At 45.9% G+C, this 25,407-nt stretch overlaps 1 protein-coding gene across 6 annotated transcripts; it reads right to left on the minus strand.

Moving 5' to 3' along the window:
• Nucleotides 1-638: 638 nt before the first annotated feature.
• On the minus strand, nt 639-25,407 carry LOC111927493 (cystathionine beta-synthase-like protein). Of its 6 annotated transcripts, none has more exons than XM_086879596.1 (18): nt 25,197-25,384; nt 19,556-19,680; nt 18,588-18,799; nt 18,271-18,377; nt 17,412-17,546; nt 14,843-14,922; nt 14,258-14,392; nt 13,674-13,743; nt 12,005-12,096; nt 11,055-11,180; nt 10,245-10,329; nt 9,944-10,049; nt 9,141-9,215; nt 8,260-8,394; nt 7,230-7,338; nt 6,922-6,951; nt 4,706-4,790; nt 639-3,429 (listed from the first exon to the last, which is right to left on the minus strand). In XM_086879596.1, the coding sequence occupies exons 2-18, from the start codon at nt 19,589-19,591 to the stop codon at nt 3,320-3,322; spliced, it is 1,728 nt and encodes a 575-aa protein (XP_086735722.1). In that variant the 5' UTR covers nt 19,592-19,680; nt 25,197-25,384; the 3' UTR covers nt 639-3,319. The 6 variants fall into 6 exon arrangements, 5 of the variants coding, with proteins under 5 accessions (XP_086735722.1, XP_086735723.1, XP_023780146.1 ...); XM_086879597.1 differs by having other exon boundaries at nt 18,588-18,772; nt 25,197-25,311; XR_015284036.1 differs by lacking the exon at nt 6,922-6,951 and having other exon boundaries at nt 8,283-8,394; nt 25,197-25,373.

A 25,407-nucleotide genomic window follows, 5' to 3' on the forward strand; every position in this document is an offset into this window, starting at 1 on the left:
CTGCTAACGAGGTGCTGAGGAGCCCTGATCCCTCAATAGCTGCCCTGGCTGAAAGCTGAGGCCTGGTTTAGGGCCTGAGGTACCTCACCAGGGTATTTCTTAACCTGTCCAGCTCCGTGCTCAGCCTGCTGGAAGGTGGAACTTGATCCCTCACACTTCCTGCAGCTCTCTGTGCTTGGGCAGCCTTTGGCCTTTTGCTGGAACATTGGACATGACAACATGAAAATAAACCTCTCCGTGCACAGGGGTGATGCTGGCCTTCTGCCCCTCAGGCTGTGGCATCAGGATCCCCTTTTCCCCCTTCGAGGAGGCTGCCAAAAGGGATGGGGAAGGCAGGGGTCTGCACTTGCTGCCAGCCACAGCAGCATTTCAGGTGTCACACAAGAAGGATGTGCAAGATGAAGTCAGCCCACGCTGCTGGATTGGGAGAAGGAGGTGAAGCTGAGGACAGAGCACTGTGTGTGTGGGGAGCAGCATGAACAGCAGCATGAGGGCAAGGAGCTCGTGCTGGCAGGACTGGCCTCGCTCTGGAGACACAGAAACACTCACACTGACAGCCAGGGGTCTTCTGCACTGATTTCTTACAGTCTAACACGCTTACAAGCTTGAGCTGGCATTAAAAAAACAACCCCGAGTCGTTCCACAATCAAACAGCTTTTATTGAACTCTTTGTGTTGTACATTCATGAATATCTGTGCAATAAATACAGCTCATAGTGTTGATTTTTCCCAGCTCCTTGAAGCATAAGAAATCTTTCCTTTCCCTTAGTTGACACTACACAGTAAGAAAAGCTGTTGGATAACAGGGACAATGTCAGGAAACTTCAGACAGTGAGCCTTGAGTGAGATTTATAACAGCAAGCAAAAGTTTTCAGAAATGAGCTTGGTGGGCAGATGAGGCTGGTCTGGCTGCTTAGAGGAGCTAAGCCACTAGCCAGAGTTCTGGAGTCAGCCACAGCTTGTACAAGAAATGGGAAATAACATTAGACATGACAACGTGAAAATAAACCTTAAGTCACTGTCTGGTAACTGCTTGCAAAATATTGTACCGATTTTACTGAATAGCTGTCTTCAGGTGAGAAAATAAAAAGTATTTTTGCACAGCCAACATTAGGACCTATAATCTCTTACAGTGACAAGCAAATACAGCATAAATTGTTGATAAAAATATCCATGTGCAAAATAGTTTTCAGGTTTAGTCAGCGCTTGCATAAGCAGCAAAGGTAAACAGAAGATGCAGGCACTCACTTCAGAAAAAAAAAAATACAGTTCTGTTCAGGCTCTGGCCTTCAGCTTCAGGTAGAAGACTGAACAAACTGCAGTGTCTTTCTTGGCTTTCAGAGCATTTGAAACAAAGATAAGCCCAGTTTTAATCAGTCCTATCACAACTAACCAGGACCAGGCCAGCAATGAGGTTCTCAGACATGCAAAAAGGCATCACATTTACAAGCTTTTGCATAGGAATTTCAGCCCTGCTGGATTCCCTGTCCCCTTCTCTTTGCTGCCTTCATCCCTGCCATGGGAAAGAGCTCTGGAAAGTTCTTCAGTTGTGCAGCAACTCCATTTATTTACCTTATTCTATGGCCTCACCAAGTTGCTGCCCTGAATATGAAAGACTTTTTTCTCCCTGAGCCAGTGCAGAACTGGAGACAGCTCCTGCTCTTAGCAAACCCCAGGGGAGCAGGTGAATTCCTTCAGATCCTTTGGCTTACTTGGAATGCTTTAGACTCCCATCCCATGTTCCCCACCATTTCTAACCACCTCCAGTGTCTCAGTCCACAATACTGCCAATTTTCATGGCACTACAGGGATTAATGCATGAGCAGTGAACTAAAAAAACAAATTCAAATCTTTACACTTCTTTATAACTGATTAATTTGCTGTCCCACCTTTAACTCCTCTCTGAAAAGCAGCTTTGAGAACCTCCTTCTACCATTTTTGTATTTCTTGCTGAATTCAGTTAGGTCATGACACGGAGTTTTTACAAGGGAAAAGGACAAACCTTAGCTACTCAAGCACTGCGAATGTCAGATGGAAAATGGGGAAAAGAAAATCAGATAAGAGCCAGTAAAGTAAATATTCAAAATAATGCCAAAATCTAGCAGCAGTGACATCTACAATGTTACTTTTCAGAAAGAAATTGATCACCCTTTAGAACCCTTTCAACTACTATTGAAGTTGCACATGTATAGATTGATAGTTTTTTTCCAGAGTCTTGGGAAAAGTTATCTTAAATCTTAAAGAAGTGTATGAGTTTAATGGCAAACCACAGTTTAAGGCAAGGATGGGCTCATTTTCCTTCAGCAATAGCCCTGATCTGAAGGGGTAGCCAGTGCAGGGCTTTTCTCCTAGAATAAGGCACTACAGGGTAGAAGTACCTGAACAAGACTTGGAAGAGTTCACAGCTCTTGACAGATTATCTTTGGCTCATCTTTGGCACAAAAAAGGCACACTGAGATAAATAAAAGGATGGGGAGGGAAGAGGAAGGCAAGAGATGAAACAGCATGATTTGAAAAAACCTTCAGGCAAGACGCTTGATCTCACCTTTTAAATCTTTCCACTTGTGCTTACTTATCAGGATACCACTGGAAAAAGAATAGGTCTGTCATGGCAGGGAAGCTGATGCACTGTGTAAAACAGTGTCACTGGTTCATGTTTGTCACTTCACTGCCATGCTTCTACTCAGACCAGCTTTTCCTCAGAGCAGATGGTTGGAGCAAGTCTCAGCTTCGGACCTGAGGATTTTCTCTTGTTTTACAATGATTCTACCAAAAGAAAAACCCTCCTTTCTTCTCCCTATGCCCCCCCAGTCCCAATTTTGTCTCCACACAGGTAATACCTAACTTAACACCCTTGAATGGGTGGGAAAATAAAAATTCCAGAACTTTCCAGAGCTCTCTTGGGCCTCTGCTTCAGTAACTCTTTATTTCAACACATTTTATGATTCTGAAACAACATTTTGGAAAGCCAGCCTTTAGACATAACAAGTAAGGAACAAACCAGTTAATTTAGGCAATATTTTTTACACACATATATATATATATATATAGGTAAAAAAATAAATTGTCTTGATAAGAAATATTGCTTAACCTGATTAAGAAACAAGTCCCAGAATCTGGGCAATACAGCAAGACACATTGGCTGGATAGCTGACACCAGGCTAGCTAACTGCTTCTCTTCAGAATTAAAAAACAAACAAAAACCAACCCAACAAAAAAAAAAAAAAAAAAAAGAAAAAACCCATTCTACTTAAGACATAAACCTGATTCTTTGTTTGAGATTGCAGAATATTGAAGAGGCTCCACGTTGCTGCTTGGCTTTAGTTGGATTTCCTCTCCCGCTCCCGTGCGGTCACAAAGTTCAGGAGGTCGATGGCTGTCACGATGCCAAACACCATCTGCCTCTTGCTGGAGGAGCCATTCATGTGATCTGCACAGAGAAAAAAGGGAGTTCTGGTTCCAGGAGGCACAAACACAGCCCCTCCTGCTTGGTTTTAGTAGCAGCGTTTGTAAGGTCGGGGGCTGAGCCATCCCAGTGCCACAAGCCCGGAGCTGTGGAGGGGGAACACAAAAAGCACCTTGGGCAAGAGTCACAGAGCAAGTGACAAGGATTTTCAGCTCAAAAAAGCTCCTCATCAAAATGGATACTGAAACTTTATGGAAAGAAGAATAAGGATGCACTGGATTTCTTTGTCTTGAAACAAAAACTCAAACCAGGCCCTCTTGTTATAATTGTATTTTCCTCAAACATTAATTACTTGAAACAGCTGCAGGTGGCATTACCCCATTGGAACCAGGGGGCACCTGAATGGCCCAATGGAACCACATTTTGAGGAGGAAATGTGACACCACCATCTTCCTTGCATCCCTGTCAAATACAGAATCAGTATAAAAACCACAATACCCCACTCATATCCAAAAAACATACTAACCATACCGCCTTTGCTGCATTGAGAGCACAGGTTCAAGTGATTTTCTCATTGATTCTTAGTGAGCCTAAGCCTTTACCTCAGAACCAAGTGGCCACATGACCTCTGGCCCTTTATCAATTGTCTAAATTCCAGTTCCTAAAGTCTCTCTGTACTGAGAGGTTTAGTCTAATTCTATACTGTCCTGGGCTTTTTGTTTACTCAATCTCAGTTTCACTGCAAGCTTCCAGTGAGATTCCAGGTTTATAAATAGTCAGCTCAGAGCCAAGAGCACATCCTTATGGAGATTATCAGGAACAGCCCCAAATTTGATGGCTCTTCTTCTTCCAGTTATAATTGAGAAGCTAAAGATAAATTTATCTGACATGATTTATTCTGACTCTCGTTTCTCAGTGTTTGTGACTTTGCAAAGTTGTCTGCTATTAGAAAGATTAAACAGGACAAAATATTATTCACATATTAGAGTGCTATACCCCAGATTTGAAGATTTATTTAGTCTTACTAATCCTAGAATGGTTTGGGAAGGAAGGGACCTTAAAATCATCTTGTTCCACCCCTGCCACAGGCAGGGACACCTTCCACTAGACCAGGTTGCTCCAAAGCCCTGTCCAGCCTGGCCTTGAGCACTTCCAGGGATGGAAATTTGGCTTAGCAGCACGAAGTTAGACACAGAATGAGGATTTTTCTTCAGAGCTCACTTTACACATTCACACTTGCACTTGCTTCTTGTTGCCACTCACAGATTTGCTCTCACAAGGTGCAAGACTTCATACTCACATTGAATTTGCTCATGAACCACCAGAGCAAAGTGGTCTATTTCCAGGATGTGAGAGAGTTTCCCCAAGTTGTCTCTCAGGTTAATCTGAGGAGAGAGTTACAAAACTTGAATAAAACAATCTTTTCTATGTTTAGTAATTAATAATCCCCATAAGCTTCATACAGAACTAAAATCAGTACATCAGCATTTGTGTAATGCTCCCACCTGAGGCATGAGAAAACACCAACAAATCAAGGCCAACTTAAAAGATCAGGTTTTTTTGTTTCTAATTTCCAAAAAAAAAAAAGAAGCATTACATAAAGTTATTCCTTCTGATTCTGTAAACATAGTGAATGTAATGAAGATCTGAAAAAAGAAGTTACCATAAAAGCCTTTATATTTGGTGATTTTATTCTAAAAAGACTGCAAAATTGAACAAATCAGACTGCAAATCATTGTGAAGTGAATATGATCTTCAAAGGCAGAAAAGCCCAAACAAGCCAAAAAAACTAAAAAACAAGGGTGAAAGATTGCTCAGCTAACACTGGATTTGGGGGCAAATCAAGGAACTGAGATTTAATAATTAATTTTTTTGTGAAATTTGCCTTCACTAAGACTGAACAAGAAACCACACTGCTTCAGCTCTGAAAAAACACAAATATTTGCAAAACACTTCAGCAATCACCTGCTGCAATCATTTTTAAAAATGCCTAAAATTGTTCAAACATGAGTTGAGAGATGAAGCAGCAGCCACAGCTCCATTAACCAGGTGACTTTCCCCAGCACCCACAATGTGACATACTTTTAATGAATGAATTCACAGCAGAGTTTTGCACTGCAGATTCAAAAAGCCTCTCAGTAAGAAATAAATGCCCACAGCATGAACAGTTGGGCTGCACTAGAACATTGAGCTCTGTCTCCCTGCTGGGTGTCAAGAGCATTCCCAGCAGCCTGTGTATCCAGACTGAGGAACCAATCCTTAAATTTGTGGGCCAGAAAAGGAAGGAGGTGCCACATGGAGTCACCCATCAGTCCCAAATCTGTCTTCAGGGACTGGGCAGGCTACAGACAACCAGGACAAGCAGCACTGAGACAAGCATGGAGGCACAAACCTGCCTAGAGATGCTCAGTGGGAATTTAACAGAGCCCCCACAGAGTTTTCACCAGTCTCACTACTGCTTGTTCAAGCTTCTTAAAACACTTTGCCCATGGGTTTTCCCACATTTAGGCTTTGTTTTTAAGACTACTAGGTCTCGAGGCAGTGAGTACTACACTACACATGACTGGGAACCCAAACCACTGGAACCAACATCTGACTCCACAAGGATGGCTACCCCCTCCACTGGCACTTGTTTGGGTTGGAAAATTATCCTGTGACTGGTATTTCAAATCCCCAGAGCACAATTTTAGCAGGGACTTTGAAAAAAGCTCTCACCATTCTGCTTCCATTCTAAGAGATTATCATAAAATAATTGTGGAGATCCCACCAAAGCAGGCTGCCCATGTTATAAAATCACAGGATGGTTTGGGGTGGAAGGGACCTTAAGGATCATCCAGTTCCAACCCCCTACCATGGGCAGGGACACCTCCCACTATCTCAAGTTGCTCAGAGCCTCATTCAGCCTGGCCTTGGATGCTTCCATACATGAGAAATCCACAATCTCTCTGAGCAATGTAAAAAAGCCAAAAGATCCATCTTTTCAAAATGTACCTTTGCCCTGGTTTACAGGCCAAGCCTCTTCCTTAATGTATGCTGTGGTATCCCATGTAGGATACCAGAAGTTATTTTGGTGCCACAGTTGATTCATTTTACCAATTTCACTCATAAACATGCCAAATCAGCTTGTCTAAAGTGGTAAGAGAAGCAAAAGCCACAATATTTCTGAGATCTTGTGAATTCCACTATGTTTCTCTATTAACCCATCAATTCAAATGGAAAATAACCATTTTTAGTTAACAGTCAGCAGTACCACTTGTTTCACTTCAGCTTGTGTCACTTCCCTTCAGCCTCCACCAAGAAAATATCAGAAATAAAGAGAAAATAAATGGTTTAAGCTGTTCTTTACTGAAGAAGCCTTTAAGCTGCCCATGGCAGGAGCCACCTCAGAAGTGCAGAGAATTGGCTGATGCAGCCAACACCAGAGCAGCCACAGAAACCATCACACAGCACCAGCCCCAGAACCTCTCAAGGTGTCCAGGTGAGGGAGAACAGGAGCTAAGCAGTTGTGTTACGCACCACATTTCCCCATGATGCTGGATTATCTGTCTGGGGAAGAAAAAATAAATTTACATTTGTCCATAAAGAACCAGCACCCTTGAGTGGCTCACAGGTTGAACAGGAGCATTAAATACACTTCCAGAACACAGCACTTAATCCACTTTGGGACAGTGCTGGAACTTAAATCCTGGTGAAAACTAAGCCAAGCATTCCATGTTTTTGAAAGAAAATTCTGTGCTCAATAACAGCTGCTGGCATGGTCCCAGATAAACCTCACCCAGGTGTTAGCACACCTTCTCTAGTACTTGCAGAATATACCTGCCTACCTGTTGAAATTGCTTGTAGATTACTTTTCTGACTTCATCAGAAGGCTTAACTTTTCCAACAAGCAGTGAGGAAAGCATGTTACCCAGGGTAACCATGCCCAGAATCACCCTGGGGAAGGAGAGACAAGATAGGGATAAACAACACAAAAGACTCAGGTGTTCCTGTAGAAAAAAGCCTCCACTCCAGCCAGCCTGGAGGAGTCAGTTCAGCTATTTCATGGTAATAATGCAGCATTATTGATGGTATTCTTGGATTCTGTGTGTCTGCAGGAGACAGAGTACAATTCTCAGAGGTTCTGGAGACTCACACACAGGGCAGCAGGTTCTGCAGGGGCTTCTGAGCACCAGGACATTTTCATGTCCTTGCAACTGGAGAGAGCCACCTGCAATCTCAGAGAGCTTTTGGAAAGCACAGACTGCTTCATTTTTTCACACTCCCATCTGTCCTTTTGAAAGGTGTGACAGCCAGAGACAAGCTCACCCCAGTTTGGCTCATTTCCCTTCTCCCTGTGAGGATCTACAATTCATCCCTCAGTCAGCACCACTCTGCAACTCTTCAATATTCAGCCTGACTGCAGGAGACCTGCAGGGTGACAAGGCACATTCCAGCTTCCTGGGGACACCCTGGTTTATTGGGGTCACTGCAGCACTACAACACAGGGTGCTGAAGAAGCTCTGTGAAAGCTCTGATAGAGGTGGGCATGTTTGGGTTGGCTGTTTTAAATAGGAATTTTTTTCTTTTTTAAGTTAAACTGGTATTATTAAAAGAAATTAAATTATCCTGCAGAGACACAATGAGTAAGTATGTCACATTAATCATTAGAAACATGTGAAGGACGTGACAATCCTGGCATGAAAACACAAAGTCCAGCATTGGTGTGTTCAAGGCAACATTTCTGAGCTGTGTTAATAAATTAAAAAGGATGAGTGAGAAGACATTGCATTTCCAGCAAGACATTTAAAAGACATCCCTGAGGACCTGCTGAGGGAAGTGATACATATGGATGAAGAGTGATATATGTGGACATACCCAGATTCATCAACAACTGGTACCTGGTCGAATCCCTTCTCCCGGAGAATTTCCACGGTCTTTGCACAGGTAACAGTTGGAAGCACAGTCAGGGGGGCAGAGAGCCTCAGTTCCTGAACACTGATGTTCCACCACCTGGGGATGGAAAGAGAAACAAACCCATGCAAGTCTGATGGAGCACACAGAACCAGTTCTTCATGCACAGTGGGCTCCAGCACCACAGGAATGACAAAAGGCTCCAAGGAAGAGTCAGGATTCAGCCAGAGTCAATAAAGCTTCAGCGCCCTCAGGTGTTATTCCCAATATCAGAAAGTCACTGAAGTGTGAGAAGGTTTGAAAATCAAAACCCTTTTCCTCATTTCATCTGCTTTCTATGGTTACAGATAGTCAATGGAGAGCACTAATCTCCCCAATTTCATTATTTATCTCTCACAGAGACAATTTTGTGCTCCTACTCAAAGACCCATCTGTATTTACAGTCATAATAGACAACAATTTTGGAAAGATTCCCTTCTACCTATGTAGACTTGCAGTGTTTTGCACTCATGAACTCCGATTTTGGAAGGATTCTTTGCATATTTCCTTCTTTTTTTTAAATTCCAGACATAATGCTTTTCATTTAAAAAACCAGTCATTAAATACCATATTTACTTCTGCTGCCATACAACTCAAGGAAGGATGTCAATTAAAGTTAATTGTTAATTAAAGCAGATTTGATTAACAGCTGCAATTATACATCAAGACAATAGCATGGAAGATCAGCTAAATCAAAGGAGAAGTGTAAATTGAAATGAAAATAATTTAAATTGCTTTAAATTAGCAATTGCCATAAACTCGATTGAATAGACCCATGGAAATCCAAATGGATCTGATTGGCTTACCAAGGTTTGTTGCCAAAGTCTTCTTCTTTCATGAACCCTTTCTGAATCATCCATTTGTCACTCAAGAACTTGGACCTGCAGAGCACCAGGAAGTGAAATGCTCATTTGAACATCTGACAGCAAACAGAGGCAACTGTTCACAGCTCACTGTCACCAACAGTGTGATTGGAAATAGATCATCATCTGCCATCCAAGCTTAGCAGTCAGGGACATGGAGAAGAAATACTCATGGGAAGAAAAAGGAATCCCATAGGAAGCAAAATTCCAACTGCATCAGCCCCTTGGAATACGATAGAGGCACAGCCTGGAATGAAGATGTGTCTGTCTGCAGCTTCTGTTTGTCTAATACTGAGATGGATGCAGGAGAAGTCAGGAAATTCACATAAAAATACCATGTTTTGGTGTGTGTTTCAGTGTGGTTGGAGAAAAACTTCTCAGCACAGCTCAAAGCCCTGGCACTTCCACCTGCAAACTCCCCCTGATGTGGCTGCTGCTGCTGCAGGACTGCTGGATCCTGCTGTGGGCACAGGAACCCTCCCAGGAATGGGATAACCAGTGATCTCCCACAAATAACACAGTGAATGCAAGGCCTTTGTTGTGAAAAGTGCTAACCAGTGATGATTATTTACTGAAATCAGAGCTCAGCTTCAAAAGGGGAAAGATCCTCCCTGCTCCATGTCAGACCCCTTTGAGGCAGCTCAGAACCTGTGCCCCAAAGACACTCCTTGCTGGGATAAGTGGGTGTTACAGGGTCTGAGGGACTCCCTCACCCCTCTCCAGAGGGAAAACCTGCAGGTCCTTACATGTAGTTCCTGATGGAGTCAGGGCAGATGACAACGCAGCGCTGACCCTCCTTCAGCTCCTTGGCTGCCTTCACAGCCACAGACATGGCACTGCCCGAGCTGCCACCTGCCAGGACACACAGCAGGGCCAAAACAGTCAAACCACGAAATGAAGGCCATCAAAAGAGAGGAGGAGAAAAAGCAGAGGAGCCCAGAGCGAGGAGGATAAGCTCTGAAGTGGAAGGAGGTCTCTGATCTGCACGAGGCTTCGGCCTCCCACAGACTCCTCGGAGAAAGGCAGAGGATTCCCGCCTGCTCTTACCACACAGCAGCCCCTCCTCGCGGATCATCATCCGTGCTAAGGCAAATGACTCCTCATCATTGCTCTTGTACCACTGGTCCACTACCTGGGGAGGGGCAGGAGACAGAAACAAGGCTCTGTTTAAATGAGGAGGGACAGGGGAACTACACAACCAGTGTGAATTCAGCCCCGGCTCTTGGAGGGAACAGCTTCCCTGCTGAGCCCGGGGTTTCCATCCTCCTCCAAATGCCAAGTGGGGTTTTTTGCCAAGGTAAGATGATCACATCAGCACAAAAGGCTCCTTATTGGAACCTTCCTGTGAGAGTAGGCTGCTGTGAGTGAGCCTCAGACAGCATCAGCTTCCTCCCCTCTTGGAAGGCTTCCTAGAGACACAGGCTCTGCTCAGGACAGTCTTAACCACTTTGTCCAGGAGGGGCTGGGATGCTCTGCTGGAAGGTTTTGGTTTGTAGTTTTGTGGGTTTTTTGTGATTGGTAAGTTGGTGTTCTTTGTTGTGTGTCTGTTTTTATTGTGTGTGTTTCATGATTGGCTTTTTGGGTGTGTTTTAGGATTTTTTTAAGCACAAAAATAAATGTGCTTTAAAAATTATATCTACTTGCAGCATTTTGACCTGGCATTGTAAAACTAATGTGGCCAGTTCAGAAGCCTTTCAAGGGCTGTTTATGCTGATGGAAAGAACAGGAATAGTTCTGTCTGCTACCCCTTCCATTTCAGCTTGAAGAAGTACTTCCCTGAATTTTTCCTTTGTCTTTAACCTCAGTCCTGCATCCCAGCAGAGGACAAAGGGCAGCAAAACAAGCAGCATGACTTACAGATCTATCCAACACCGTGGGGACAAAATCATATCCAATTCCTTCCACTTCATACATTGTCTTGTCAGTCTTGTTCAGTTCTTCTGGTTCAGCAAGGATGGAGCCTTCAGGATCTACACCTATAATCTGGAGAAGCAGTTTCCACTCAGGCCACCAAGACACACAGCTTTGGAGAGCACAGCCCCTGTGAGCCCTGGCCTCGTCACAGCTGCTGGTGGCACACAGCCAACCTGCTCTCCTGCTCATTTCCTCCTGGCAGCATTCACCTCCCCTGGGTGCAAAATGCTCTGCTGCTTCTGGCCCCCTTGGAAACCCATCCCACCTCCTCAGGCTGTGGACACTGATGGCACCACTTGTTCTACACAGGTTTTGCTTGGTTTAAACAGAAAGCAGGGTTTCTCTGACAAGGCTGCCCTCATTCACATCATGCCAGGCATCATTACAGACAACTCATTTTGTGCCAAGTGCAGGCAGATCCATTTTGTTTTCTTTACCACTTCCTGCTTGTGTAGGAAAATTCTCGTGCTTGAAGCAGGATTCCAAGTTCTGTGAGGAAATCTAACACATCACACAGTAAAACACACAAGTTGGTGTGTGCAGAAACAATCCCACTGGGCAAAACCTCAGCAGCTCCAGAGCAGCTGGGGTAGGCACAGCCAGGGAGGAAACAAGTCTGCAGAGCACACATCAGAGAGGGAAGTCTCCAAAGCACCCCATTGAGGGATCTGAGGGTCAGTGGTCATCTGCTGAGCCAAACCTCAACTCTGGTCACCAGTGGGACCCAGAGCACAATGATTTCAGACACTCTGATGCAGCCAGAACTACCTTTTTACTGAGAACACCCAGAAGCTTCCCAAAGAGACCCAGGGCAGGTTTGCAAGGAGTGGGACGTGCCAGGGGGAGCAGCTTGAGGAGACACTAGAGAGAGAAGCAGTGGGCTTGTCACTTACTTTGCACCCTGGACACTTCTCCTTCAGCTTCCTGGAGATGCCAGTGATGGTACCTCCTGTGCCAGCCGTGGCCACCACCATGTCCACCTTTCCTGTTTAAGGGTGTGGGAGAGAAGTGTGAAATCTCCAACAGAATTATGGATTGAAAGCTCACTTATACCTAAGGATGGACTTTCTTCAAAAAAAATGCACAAAGTGGCTGAAAAGGGCTCTTTGTTTCCCAGGGGTTGTTGTGAGACCTGCCTTGAAACTGCGTTGCTCAATCATCATTTTCTCCCACAAGGGTTTTGAAATGTCCACCCAAAGGCCTGGCAAGGCACCAATCTGTGGCACTTTGGACACAGCTGGAGGTGGCCCACAGAGCTGACAGCTGCAGTTTTCCTGTTACTGTATTTGCTGATACAGATAATTCATTCTCTAAGTTAAACTGAGCAGCCCATTATGTTTGTTAATTAACTGAGTGAGTGCCAAGAGCATGGGGTAGGCATCCCTGGAGAGAAATGTTAACACAACTACTCCCTCATTTTCATATCAAAAAGACAGTTTTGGTCACTAGCACTCAGAGTGACTGTGGTTATGATAGTTCATCCCTGTGTCACCACCTGCAGCTTCTCTGGTGCATCCACATGACAGCTTTGTTAATTAAAAAAAAAAATAAATGGATTTTTAAAAGATCACCAATTCACTCACAAAATCAATTGCTTAGCAGACAAAAGAATAACACCCTACCAAGCAGGGGTAACTGAAGAGTGCCTGGGCTGTAAGGAGAAGTAAATAGAAACAAGAAGCCTAAATCTGGAACTCATCTGGACCCTCAATTTGTGGGATGGCAGCTTGTAAAAGTGTACTGACTTTAACTCAAAGTTTGTCACAGAAAGACAAGCCAAATCCTCTCAACAGCTTGAGTTTTAGGAGAGAGGAGAACCTTTCACATGGTCTTTGCAGACCATAATTTAATGTGAATTAATTTAATTGCTGATTTTCTTATCAGAGGGCCCAATCAGAAACTGTTTAATAAGGCAGGTCTGGATCCTTCTGTATGACCCCCTTCTGTCCCCTGTGGAAAAGCCCACGTGGCTGCAGCATCACAACATCCAACAGCTCTCAAAACAGCTCCAGAGCTGAGGAATGAGCCCAGCTGAAGCTCTGCTGCCACAGCTCAGCCCCTTCTGGTGCTCAGCTGCTCAGAGCCAACACTGAGAGAGCCCTGCAGAGCCAGAGGGTCCTGCTGGTGACAGCTGAGACACAGAGCACTTTGTGCTCCTGAGGACTGCTAAGTGAAGATGCTTCCAGCACTAGGAATCCAGGAGTGTTTGCTCTGGGAATGTTACAACACCTATTTCTGGTTTTGTGATCAAAGAATGACCCTATTCCATACCAGTCTACCCGTGGAGTTTTTTTTTAAGGTAACTTAAACACCACTGCTTTCTCCACCTGCTCACAGGCAGAGAAGTCTAAAAACCAAAGAATTCCTCTTTAAGGGAAAAAAAGAATCATCATTACTGTGACTACTGAAATAAGGTAACTCTCTAACGACACACAGCATATGTATGGGGTTTGCTTCATAAAAATCCATGCTTTTCTCACCTGAGGTCTCATTCTCCAAGTACACAACAACAGGGCACTACCAGGGGCTCTCTGAAGGGGTGTAGCAGGAGAGCAGACCTACCATCACACTGCTGCAGGATCTCCTCAGCTGTGGTGTCGTAGTGCGTCAGGGGGTTGCTGGCATTGCGGTACTAAATTGAAAGACAGATCAGCCACAAAATAGATCAGAAACACGAAAGTCACATTTTGAGAGAGTTCAAAACCATTTTGAACAATCCCCAGGCCTCACAACACCTAAACATACTCTCTGCAGAATGTTGCATTGTGTGTTATCTGGAACTAGGCCTCCTAAGTGACCTAATTTAAGTGCAGTCCTAAAGTGCCAGCACCCTCCCATGCCAAAATTAGTCCTGTCAGTGGGACAGCACTCTTAGCAGCATGAGCTCTGTTTCCATTCTTCTTCATAGGCTTGCCAACTCAGTGGAAATACACTAAGTGTTGTAGTTCTGACAAACACCAGCTCATTGCTGCTCTCTAGTGACTGTAATAATTTCCTTTCCTACAATGTGGTGACTGCTCAGCTCCAGCTCCAGATTTGGGGCATCTTCTCCTCCAGAGACACATGGAAAGTGTTGAACAGACAACCCAGAACACCACAGAGCCTCCTCCATGCCACACGTGCACCTCTGACACCTTGGCTCTTACCTGGTCCAGGATGTGTGCATTGGGGATTTCATTCTTCAATCTCCAGGCCACCCCCACGTGAGATTCAGGAGAATCAAATCTGGCTGTAGTTGGGGTCCTCACAATCTCAGCACCCAGAGCTCTCAGGACATCCACCTGCACCAAATAAAAGTGGTCACAAAACCCCAAAACACCCTCAACAGGCTCCCTTCACACTCAGCCCCAAGGCCAGAATATTTGCAGACTATTCAAAGCTTCAGCACCATCTTCCTTCACCCTCTGCTCAACGAGGGACAGATAACCTGGGGCACAGGTAACCACTTCTACGTGCCAGGCAAACCTCAGGTTGTCCTGACATCTGTATTTAAAACAATAATGGGAGTTTTCAAAGTGGCAGTGCTGTGGGGATGGGTCTCAAAGACATTTTCTCTCCATGGCTAGCCAGCCTGGATTTCTCTGGGCACTGGCAACAGCACCTCAGCACAGCTTTCCCTGGCCAAGAGCCTGCACCTTTGTTGCTGAAGCCCCAGCACTCATCTGCACCGGGAACTCTGCGAGTGCAAACACGTTTATCTTTAAATTTTTGAAAACAGAGGCAGCTCTGACCTTCTCCATGCTCATTTTCTCTGGCATGACGATGATGCAGCGGTAACCCTTCACTGCCGCCGCCAAGGCCAGCCCGATCCCTGCAAGCAAAGGCACGCAGAGCACTCAGTGAGCAGCAGCAAAGCACAAAACCCACAGTGCCAGCTTCAGCACGCCCTGGCTTTCATCAGATCCTCACCAAAGGCTTGAGTGGAGTCTTTCCAGAGGGGTGGCAAAGGGAATGTTTCTGCCTGTAAGGTTTACAGATGCTGATACTTGTTTGAGGTTCACAGCCCAGAGAAAGTTTAGACAAGGGTGGGGAAACTTTAACAAAGCTTTACCACATGCACATCACCTTCCTCCCACTCATTTGTCTCACCCACTTCATTTTTCCAGAAGTAATTTGGGAAAGGAACTGTGCTTTAAGCCAGAGGACCTAGAGGAATCACTTGGATTCTGCCAAAAGATCCATAGAACCTCTATTGACTCACTTCTGCATAAATCCCTATTTGCAATGTGCTGAAGTCCTGTCTAAAAACAAATTATTTAGATACTGTTGGTGATTGAGGTTTGAATCCACTGTGTCAGCTTGCTACCACAGTGAAGCACACCCTGAAAATCTGTACCTCCAGCCTGATTCCTACCTGGTCACTGCCTGCACCTGACGAGCTGAGCTCAGAGGTGCTGTCCCTGTGAAGAGAAGCTTACACCTGATATCAGATCACCTCTGCTGGACAGGCTGAGCTGATCAGGTTGGCTGAGAGGTGTGAGAGGTCAGGCTGCAGCTCCCCTGCTCTTCTGGGCACCAACACATGCAGCTCACCCTACACAGAGGCTTGCTTGTTCAAAGCTGGCTCTGTTTCTGTGTGGGTTGCATAGGGGAGAGAAAAACCCCACCTGAATAATCTTTTAATTCTTCCTGTAAGAGAAGCATAACTCACACCCCAAACAACTCAAGTAGTGTTTAATATATTGGGAAAGTTTAATGTAAGGGAAAGTTTTCTCAGTATATTATAGATAAATATGGATGCCCAAATACACAAATAAATAAGACAGCAGCAGCCTCATTAAAGCCAAAGGCTGAAGTCATCCAGATCTTCCTCATGGTCTGATGAAGAAATGATTTTGAGACCTGAACTCTAATACTTTGTACTTTTTGCTACTGACCTGGAAATGCAGCAAACATCAAAATAGGACTTTGGCTGAGGAGAACTGGGATGCAGAGAGGATAAAAATATAACACATTATCTCTCACATTCAACATACTTAGTAGCTCTGAGCAGTGGAGAGCAAAAACCAATTTTCTCAGGTTACTGTGTGCCCTGGTCTTTGCTCTTATGTGACCAAAAAAAAAAAAAAAATCAGCTTTCTGAAGTAATTGTCCTGTATCTCCTTCAGTCCTGCCTTTTTGGATGCTGTGGCAATGAGAATCATTTATCAGGTACTGACCCAGAGAGAGAGGTGTCATGGTAAGACCTTGGATACTGGAGGAATGCAACACACAAGGATATTTTCCACTCCATGCCATTGTTCAGGCAGGAGGCTCAGCCACACTCACAAAGGCTTCAATGCCCTGAATGCCCCCAGAACCCCCTGATTCCCCCCAGAGCAGCTGCTGAGCAAACAGCAATGGATGGGATTTCTCCTTTTCTGCTGCAGGCTGGGGAGCTGGTCAGAGATCAGCTCATCCCCCCAGGCCCTCCAGGAACAGCAGAATAAAGATCTGCCTGCCCTGTGTCTGTCAGAAAACAGCAGTGGGTGAAGTCCAGAGAAGAATTCAGGAACAGGATCAGACACTGAACACATCAGGCAAAAGGGCAGCTTGTAGCTCACCCCATGAACCTCCTCAGAGGAGGCAGTGTATTAGATATTTAACTATTTCTCTTTACCTACATTATGTATTTTATATTTGACTTGAGGGGGAACATTCCAGGTGTGTTTGACTCCCCACGAGTAGAGCAGCTTCACACAATTACAGCTTTGCCACAGGAGCCCAGAGTTAACTCCAGACTGCTCAGATCATCAGATGCTCTGCCCTGGCCCCTGACTTAAGGGACTGTTCCTTCCTCCAGCCCTTCAAGGAGGAAAAGTGGACCCAGGTGGAATCTGCCGACAATCCAGGTGTGCAGGGGCTCTGTCAGGCAGTGCAGTAAGAATACAGCTCATCTCCCATCTCAGCTGCATCACCATGGAAAGGGCTGTTCCTCAAACCTGACAGAGGAACCACGGGACTCCCCCAACAGAATGAAGGGGAAGATCCAGATTCACACCAGTCTTATGGTGTGGATTTTTCACAATAATTTCAGTCAGACTTGAAGTCATAAAGACTCTTGTGAGTCTGGCCTAGCACTTCTTTTATTTTAAAGCAAAGAAGCTCTGCAGTTTATCAGAACCCATTCCAACCTGCTGTGCTCAGCACAGGACACTGCAGGATTGCTGCTGGTGTGAGATGGAAGAGGCACTGCTCCCTGCACCACGCAGGCAGGAAGAGATTCCCTTTCTCCCTTGCACAGGCTGCCACCCCAAACCTGCCTTTTCCAGGAAAACCTCCACAGCATTTCCCCCACACTTTGCTCTCTCCATCCCCTACCTGTGTTCCCAGAGGTTGGCTCTATGATGGTGTCCCCAGGTTTCAGGATCCCAGCTCTCTCTGCATCCTCCACCATCCTGAGGCTGATGCGGTCCTTCACGCTGCCCCCGGCGTTGAAGTACTCACACTTGGCCACTGCAAACACACAACAGCAGGGCTGGCAGGGATTTCAAAGCTCAGCCAGCTCCACTCCCTGTCCTGGGCACTCTTCCACCAGAACAGGTTGCTCCAAGCCCCATCCAACCTGGCTTTAAAACCTGGTCTTGCCCTTTCCTGGTAAGTTCTCCAGCCAAAAAAGTTCTGATCAAACTGAAGTTTCTCGCCATGCTCAGCCTGAACTTTCACTCCAGTTCTCCCAGCATCAATCCCTTCACCACCTTTCAGGACTCTGATCAGAGCCTCCTAATATCTACAGTATGGCTGGGGTTAAAAACCCAAACAAACAAAAAAAGATTCACCGACAGCTTCACCCCTTTAATAATTTTCAATGATCTTTAGTGATAACTGCAGAGCTGAATTTTGCACACAATAATGAATACTCTGAATAGAAGAAGCAGTCAAAAACCTCACACAACTTCTTTAAACTTAAAAAATTATTTTCTATGAAAAACATTTAGCGTTTTGTACAGAAGTGGAAAAGCTGCAGGAATTGTTCTCATGAGGTACAAACTGAAAGATGTTTTAGATGACCAAATCCTGAAAACAAGAAAATCTGCCAAGGAAAACCAGGAATTTTTCCTCACCGTTTCCTGCCAATTACCTGCACTCCTGTGGCCAGGTTATATGACACTACTAACCTGAACTACCCAAGTTTCTAAAACAGTGTTAGTTAGCTGGTTCTCTGCCTGCAGCAACTCACAGAGTTCACACTTGAGCCCGAAGTGCTTCCCAATCTTGTTGATCCGCACCAAAGGTGTATTGCCAACTTTATTCAGGATGTTTGGCAGGATCTTCGGAGGCTCTGGCCTGGTACAAACACAAACAAGGTCAGTGGATTCACAGAAGGGTCACACAACAACCACACAGCATTTATTGCTCTTTATTTCAACCAGCTTTCTCCTTCTCTCTTATCAGGCTGGTTATTTTAGCTCAAAGGAACATCCACTGGGTACAAACTCACAAGATCAAGTCCTTGATCCAAAACATGGATTAATCAGGAAATAAGATATCACTTACAGGGTGGCATGATGATGGGGGGAGGCAGAGAGGGGTTTCCCAAGTTTCCAGGTGCATTTGCTGGGTGTATCAGGACGGATCCAGTGCCTTTCCTTCTCGTTAGCCTTGCATTTCTCAGCGTCCACCCCACCAGGGACAAGATAATTGGCAGGTGCATGAGGGCATGAGTTTGTATCTGGCTTCTTCTGGGAAGGAAGAGTAGGGATTTCATTCTTGGGGGAGGAAGAAGGAAGAGGAAAGAAAAACAAAAAGAAATAAAAAAAAGAGTAGTTGATGTTTTCACAGTTCTGTGAGGATGGGGAAGTGTTTCAGCATCATCTTGATTTGCCAAATCCTTATCACCAACATGAGAATCTTGCACTGCGAGTTTGGGAGCAAAGGCTCACCACGAGTGCTCTGCACAAAGACAATTTAAACACACATGTGCTCACTGTAACAAGCCTCCACAGACACAAAAACAAACCAGGACTATTCTCCTGGCAGACACCCCTCCCACACCAAAAGCTCTCAGAAATGAAACCTCCCCGTTCCAAGCAGGCTGGAATACAGTAAGACTGCTTGGTGTCTGATTAGAAAACTGTGCCAGGAGACTCTGCACTGCTGCTGGTGGTCACAGAGAACTCTTCCAGAAAGGTTTCAACAGCACCTTCCTCCACAGCAGCTCAGAGCCCCATCCAACCTGGCCCTGAAACATCTTGGTCTTGGCCCTTCCCTGAAAAGTTCTCCAGCCAAAGAGCTTCTGATAAAACTGGAAGTTTCTCCCCTTGTTCAGAACTTTCACTCCAGTATGCCCAGCATCAATCCCTTCAGTTTATTTTATTTTTATTTATTTATTTATTTATTAACCTCTTGCCTCAACAGAATTTCAGCCAAACAAACTAGAAATCTCCGTGGAAACAGGCAGGGCTCTCCCAAATGCTGGTGATGGAAAGATGGGCAAACAGTATTCCCCAAAGACCTGTGAGTACCTTAGACACGGGCCTGTCTGATACAAACTTCTCCATGGATTTTGGTGGGGGTGGTAGTACAGGAAACTCGATTTTCTTCAGGAGAATGACTGCTGTGGGTCACAAGAATGGAATCCTCTTCAAAGCTGCAGATCATACAAGTTAGAAGAAAACAAAACAACAAACTGTCAGGAAACTCTCTCACAGGGGCAAAACACATCTTTTTCATAGGGAAAAAAAAAGCAGCTGCAAAACAAGATTACTTCTATAAGCAGGATTAAAAATAAATCATGCAGCAGAGGTGTTGTGCAAGACTGATGGAGGGTCCCCTGACCCTGTCCCTCCTGCATTACCTAATCTTCCCTCTGTCCTTTCCTCCACAGCTCAGAACCAGAAAGTAAGCACAAAACATCTTTCAGCAGACCTTCTGCAACTCCAGGAGCTTGAAATCCACAAGAAATAATAGGAAATACTTCAGTTTTTCAAGAAATAATAGGAAATACAGTCCTAGAGACACCAAAGGTGAAAGAGCTTCATGGTGCTGTCCCCAAAAGACCTGCACACAACTTTGGAAAAAGTTTTATCCAGGAACAGGAGCCTCTCCACCCTTAAGGAGAGCAAAATCTCACATGTTCCTACCCAAAATTAATTAGTGATGCATGCACAGCTACAGTGATGCTGCACAAAACACACACAGCAAATGGCCCATGCTTCTAGCAGCTTTCTGCTCCAGAAATTAGTAAATACAAAATAGTAATTTCATTTCTCCTACCAGTTGTTCACAGAGCCTGGCTGTTTCCTATCAATTAAAGACAAAAATCTGGCTGAAATCTTGGAAAGCATGAGGGTTTTTTTTCCCCCCCCATAATATTTGTTTTCTTCATCACTGTTTTGCAGCAAGGTTCAGCTCTTTCCATTACTGAACTGTTCTGGAAAGGTTCCCTGGCCTCATCCTCCTGACAGATGCACACAAAACACATATTTAAGATCTCACAGAGCTGATGGGTCTGGTGAGAAAACTGGAGAAAAAAGAACCTGGATCACAGCATCAGTGACCTTTAGTGTTTGATGCTGCAAAGTTAACACGGGCCACTAACCACTGCTGCCTCAGGCACACCAGTGCCCCTCCTGCATGCTGCTTTGAAGAAAATGCCTAAAGCATTTAAACTGCTCTCCTCTAGGGGAAAAAAACCCTCTGAAAATATCAGCTTTCCAGACTAGGCCTTGAAATAATTTTCCTTCCAGATAAAAAAATTTCCACGCCACCAAAATGATAGAATTCTATTTAATCAGGTTAATACATGCCCAAGAGCCAGGATGGACTATAACCTATCATAGACAACTGACCAGGGTTAGAATGAGGGACAGCAGTCTACAAAAGCAAATATCCCATAAATATACAAAATCTAACACCAGATTACACTGGTCTTTGCCACCAGAAATCAGCTTTACTTCCAGAGAAACCCAGCCTTCATTTCTCTTTCTAGGACAGTCTGGTTCACAGTCCAGAGTATCACTGTTTGGTTTTTTTTGTAAAGGAAAATTACTGGAGGAATTTCAAGGTTTCCTATGAGGCATATGCTCCCTGAGAGAGCTGGCATGAAACACTGGACACAGACAGTGGCTGCCTCTGCCACAGGTAACACTGACAATATTGACAAAGTCCAGCTGAAAGGGGGGCCCTGCTGCCAAAGGATCAAATAATTTCAAAATGCAGGAGAAAAGCAGCAAGGGTTTAGAGACAGGAAACTGCAAATTTCATTCTGCTTCCAAGTTATCATAAAATAGGAGCACAAAACCTGTAAAAGCTTTAAAACACTCAGTTTTAAAGCTCTCGGTGTCTTTCAAGAGCATCCAAAAACTGAGATGAAAGAGGGAGAAATTCACTGCAGTAAAACAAAAAATTAAGAGGTTTACAGTATTTGTTCTTCATATTAATGGCAGGAAAAAAAATTAATGTGGGTCTTAAAAAGCTGCTTTTTTGGAGGATTCCCTCTGGACTTGGCAAGGCAATAGTATCTGATTTCCTTTATGGTAAGGCAAAAATATTAATAATTTACTAACAGCAACTCCCATTACTTCTTGAACAGCAGAAGCTGAGAAAAAGCTTATTTATTGCCCTCAAATAAGCTGTGAAATTCTCTCATATTTTATAATGGCAGTACTTGATGTTTGATCAAAGCTTCAATAATGGGGCTTCATCTCTGAACAAAAACAAGGAGATGGACAAAAAGCTAAACAACAAAAAATTGGTGACAAAAAGGTTACCAAATAATGACCTTTAGCAACATAATTCATTGCTTGCAGCCCAAGGTGACACAACCTCAGCAAAATTTGGGGCAGAGGTGGTCTAGGACATCCAAATCTCCACCCTGATCCTCCCTGCAGGCCCAAAATAGCCTTTTTTTTTCTGGAGAGGCAGCACTGGAGGATGGCAACTCTGCTTCTGTAGCTGCAGCTGAACACTGCTCAGCAGAGGCCAAGGGAGAAAAGCTGCAGGAAGAGCTGCCCATCTTTAGGAAAAAAATTCTGGCAGCTTGAATTTAATTTTCCTGTAAAGGGAAACACTGCCAAAACTAGTTGGGAGTGTGGGTAGAGTCTAACTAGAAAAGCCTGACTAGCTCCTGCCATTATATCTGCAGATAACACAAGGAAAAAAAAAAATTAATCAGAAAGACAATTTACAAAGCCACTTAAACCTAAATCATGAAGGAGAGTGGGACTCAGAGGTACAAGATCCAGAAAGTCTCATGGGCAAGGCTCACACCCCTGGATCCATCTCCACAGGGAACCCAAGATCTGAATTATTTTCCAGCTCCTAGAGAAGGCCAGTGAGTGAAATTAATCCCTGAGCAGCCTGAGCTGAACTCCCTGCACAGATGAGTCAGGAGCTACAGTTTCTGTGGCTGTGCAGAGTGTGTGATATCAGCACTAATGTACTCAACTATTTAAACAACCCATGTGCAACAACCACATTAACTGGAGTCTGCCTGGAGCACAGAGAGCTGTCTAAAAGGCAGGAGTGAGAGCTGGATCAGAGGGAGATGGCCCCAGGGGTGACTGCTCAGGGAGGGACCAGATACAGAATTCCATTATGCTGCAGCCTGAGAAAGGGAAAGTTGATGATGTGAAACAGGTACAAAAAAAACCACTGCAGAATAGTTGTTCTGCTCAGCCTGAGTACAACAGAGCTGCAGGATCCCTGTGGATAACCAGATGCAGCAGCACCCATCCAGCCTTTGGAAACACCATAGCTGTAACAGATTAAGGAGAAAGTCAAACATTTGGGTTGTTTTGCTGCTGGGGTTTTTCTGTGAGTGTGTGTGTGTGTGTGTCCTTGCTACTTCCTCAGGAGCAGTCATCCCTCCTGTGTCAGGAGATATCAAGTGACCTGAAGTAACAAGGGAATAAATTAACTTTGGCTCTAGGAAGAGATCCTTCAAGAATCCAAAGTCTTATTTCCATTTTCTCCTACAGAGCAGGTGAGGACATGCATGTCCTCTCGATGATCCCTCTTTATAAGTCAGACTGGCACACTCATAACTTTCTGAAAGGAAAAGAGAAGTTCTTTAATGCCCTCACCTCTGTAACATTGCAACGGTTAAACTCTGGCAGCAAAGCAACTTCCACTGCTGTGGCAATTGTTATTCTAGAAACCAGCCAGGGAGAACAGGGGAGTGCTCAGTTTGCTGAGCCCCCAAGAAGGGAAGCTGTGCCTGCAGCCCTCCCACAGGTGTCTGACAGCTCCATTACCTGAGTTCACTCCAACCCTGCCTGGACTCAAGCCTTCTGAGGGAAGACTGATGTCTTCAGGAGCACAGCAGCATTAGAGAAAAGACTGGAGAATGCTTTAGCTGTGTTTTTACCTCTTGCAGCCAGAAGCTTTCAGTATTTCTTTCCCTGTTTCTAGTTCCCCCTCCTTAGCACACAGAGATGGACCAACACTGCAGCAGTGCTCCCCATCTGCCCAGCTCACCAAGCCCAGGGAGAGGAGGATTCCAGGGAGGGAGACAGAGGCTCAGAGATTAAACAAGTTTCCCAGCATGACAAGAAGAGGGAGCTGCTCAATTTCTGACCAGGTCTGTAAGACAGGCAGAAGCACAGCACCCCTTCCTCAGCATTCTGGTGCCTCCTGCAAGGATTCTCAACTTTTGTTAGCACAGGGACCTCTGATAAAGGCTGGCAGAGAGCTGGGCAGGAAGAGTTTTTTGGCTGACGCATGTTTTGTGGGAAAGACCAGCTGCCACCACTCTGACTGCACCCGTGGAGCTTTCAGCAGGATCCCCAGAGCAGCCAGGAGCACGGCACTGCTGTGTGCCCGGTTCCTGTGTTCACACACAGGCCACAGGCCAGTAGCCAGAGGCCAGCCCATGCCAGCCACCCTGGCAGGCTGCCTTGCTGCCAGTGATGTCCCTGAGCCTGCACGCTCCAGGACATGGGACACTCGTGCTCCTGGCTGCCACCACCCTCCTTAGAAGCACTCCCTGTGCTCAGGAAAGCTGGCAACTCCCACACAGAGGGGATGGCAGGATACCAGGAGCCACCAGCTAGTATGGAAAAGGATGCTGAGTGTAAATACCCCAGTACTGGGCACCTAAACCACACTTCACCAGTGCTGATCTCCCTACAGAAGAGAAATGCCAGGTTCTGAGCAGGTCCCAGTTTCTCAGGAAATGCCTTTTCTCTCTCACATCCCCACGTTTCTCTGCCCTGATGTTCTGTGTTTTTCCGCCTTTCCACAGCGCAAGCGTTGCAGAACGCGGAGCTCTGACGCCCCAAATCAGCAAACAGACTCCTGGCAAGGGTAAACACAGTGAGCAACTCTGCTGGAACGGGGCCCAGCGCTCCAAAACCTCCATGGCCAAAGGCTTTAGGATTACAGAGATACACAGCAGGCTAGATACTCAACCAGGAGCAGAAGAATCACTGTCTTTCAACTTGTGGCTGCTTCGAGTCACCGGGAGCATTATTAACCCTGCTACTGAACAGCTCCCTCAGGTCCTAGTCAAGTTCAGATCCCTCTCAGCTGGCGAGGGGTAGCAAATGGAATCAAATGGAAAACATAAGCTTCATGGTCCAGTGCATCAGCCAAAAAAAGCTCGCGGGATAACCTCATGGCACCCACGAGAACAATGGGCAACGAGCCGAGACCAGGCTGGAGCGGCGGTGCCAAACCCCGCTTGAAACCCAAAAGGCACAAAGTCATCTTGTGAAGCTGCAGGAAAAGCAGAGAGCCCATCTCTGCCCCGGCTCAGAGGAGGCGCTCCCAGGCATCCTCCGGCCCGTCCTGGGCATCCGCAGCAGAGCCAGCAGCGCCCGGGGCGGCTCCGGGGCTCCCCTGAGCCGCAGCTGCCTCTTCCCGGCATCGCAAAAGCGAAGCGGAAGCCCAGCTGTGCGGCACGGAGGGGACCACGGCGCGACATCTGGCCCGAGCTCCCCGCGCAAGCGGAGCCACCGCGGAGCACACGGCACGGGACCGCATCCAGACGCTTCTGGAACATCTTCACCCAGCCACACTCCGCAGCCCCTGGGGGCAGTCCGCTCCAGTCCGCAGCCCTCCATCCCCTCGGGGACGTGGGGCACGGCCGGCCGCAGCTCTCCCCACCCCAGGTCCCGCTCCCGCGGATGATGCAACGCGCGGCACCCGCCCAGCCCTCCTCACCCGCGCGATCCGGACGCTGCCAGGACACGGCCGCTGTGGGGATGGCGGCGATGGACACTGTGAGGATGATGAGGACGATGATGAGGAGGATGAGGAGGATGATGAGGAGGAGGAGGAAGGTGCGCAGCATGCGCGGGGTTTAAGAGGAGCCCGCGAGCCACCGGCTCCGCCCCCTCTGGCCACGCCCACGGACACGCCCCCTCGGTGGGGC

Source organism: Cyanistes caeruleus, chromosome 3 (assembly GCF_971803275.1).
Source record: "Cyanistes caeruleus chromosome 3, bCyaCae1.hap1.1, whole genome shotgun sequence".
Classification (NCBI taxonomy): domain Eukaryota; kingdom Metazoa; phylum Chordata; class Aves; order Passeriformes; family Paridae; genus Cyanistes; species Cyanistes caeruleus.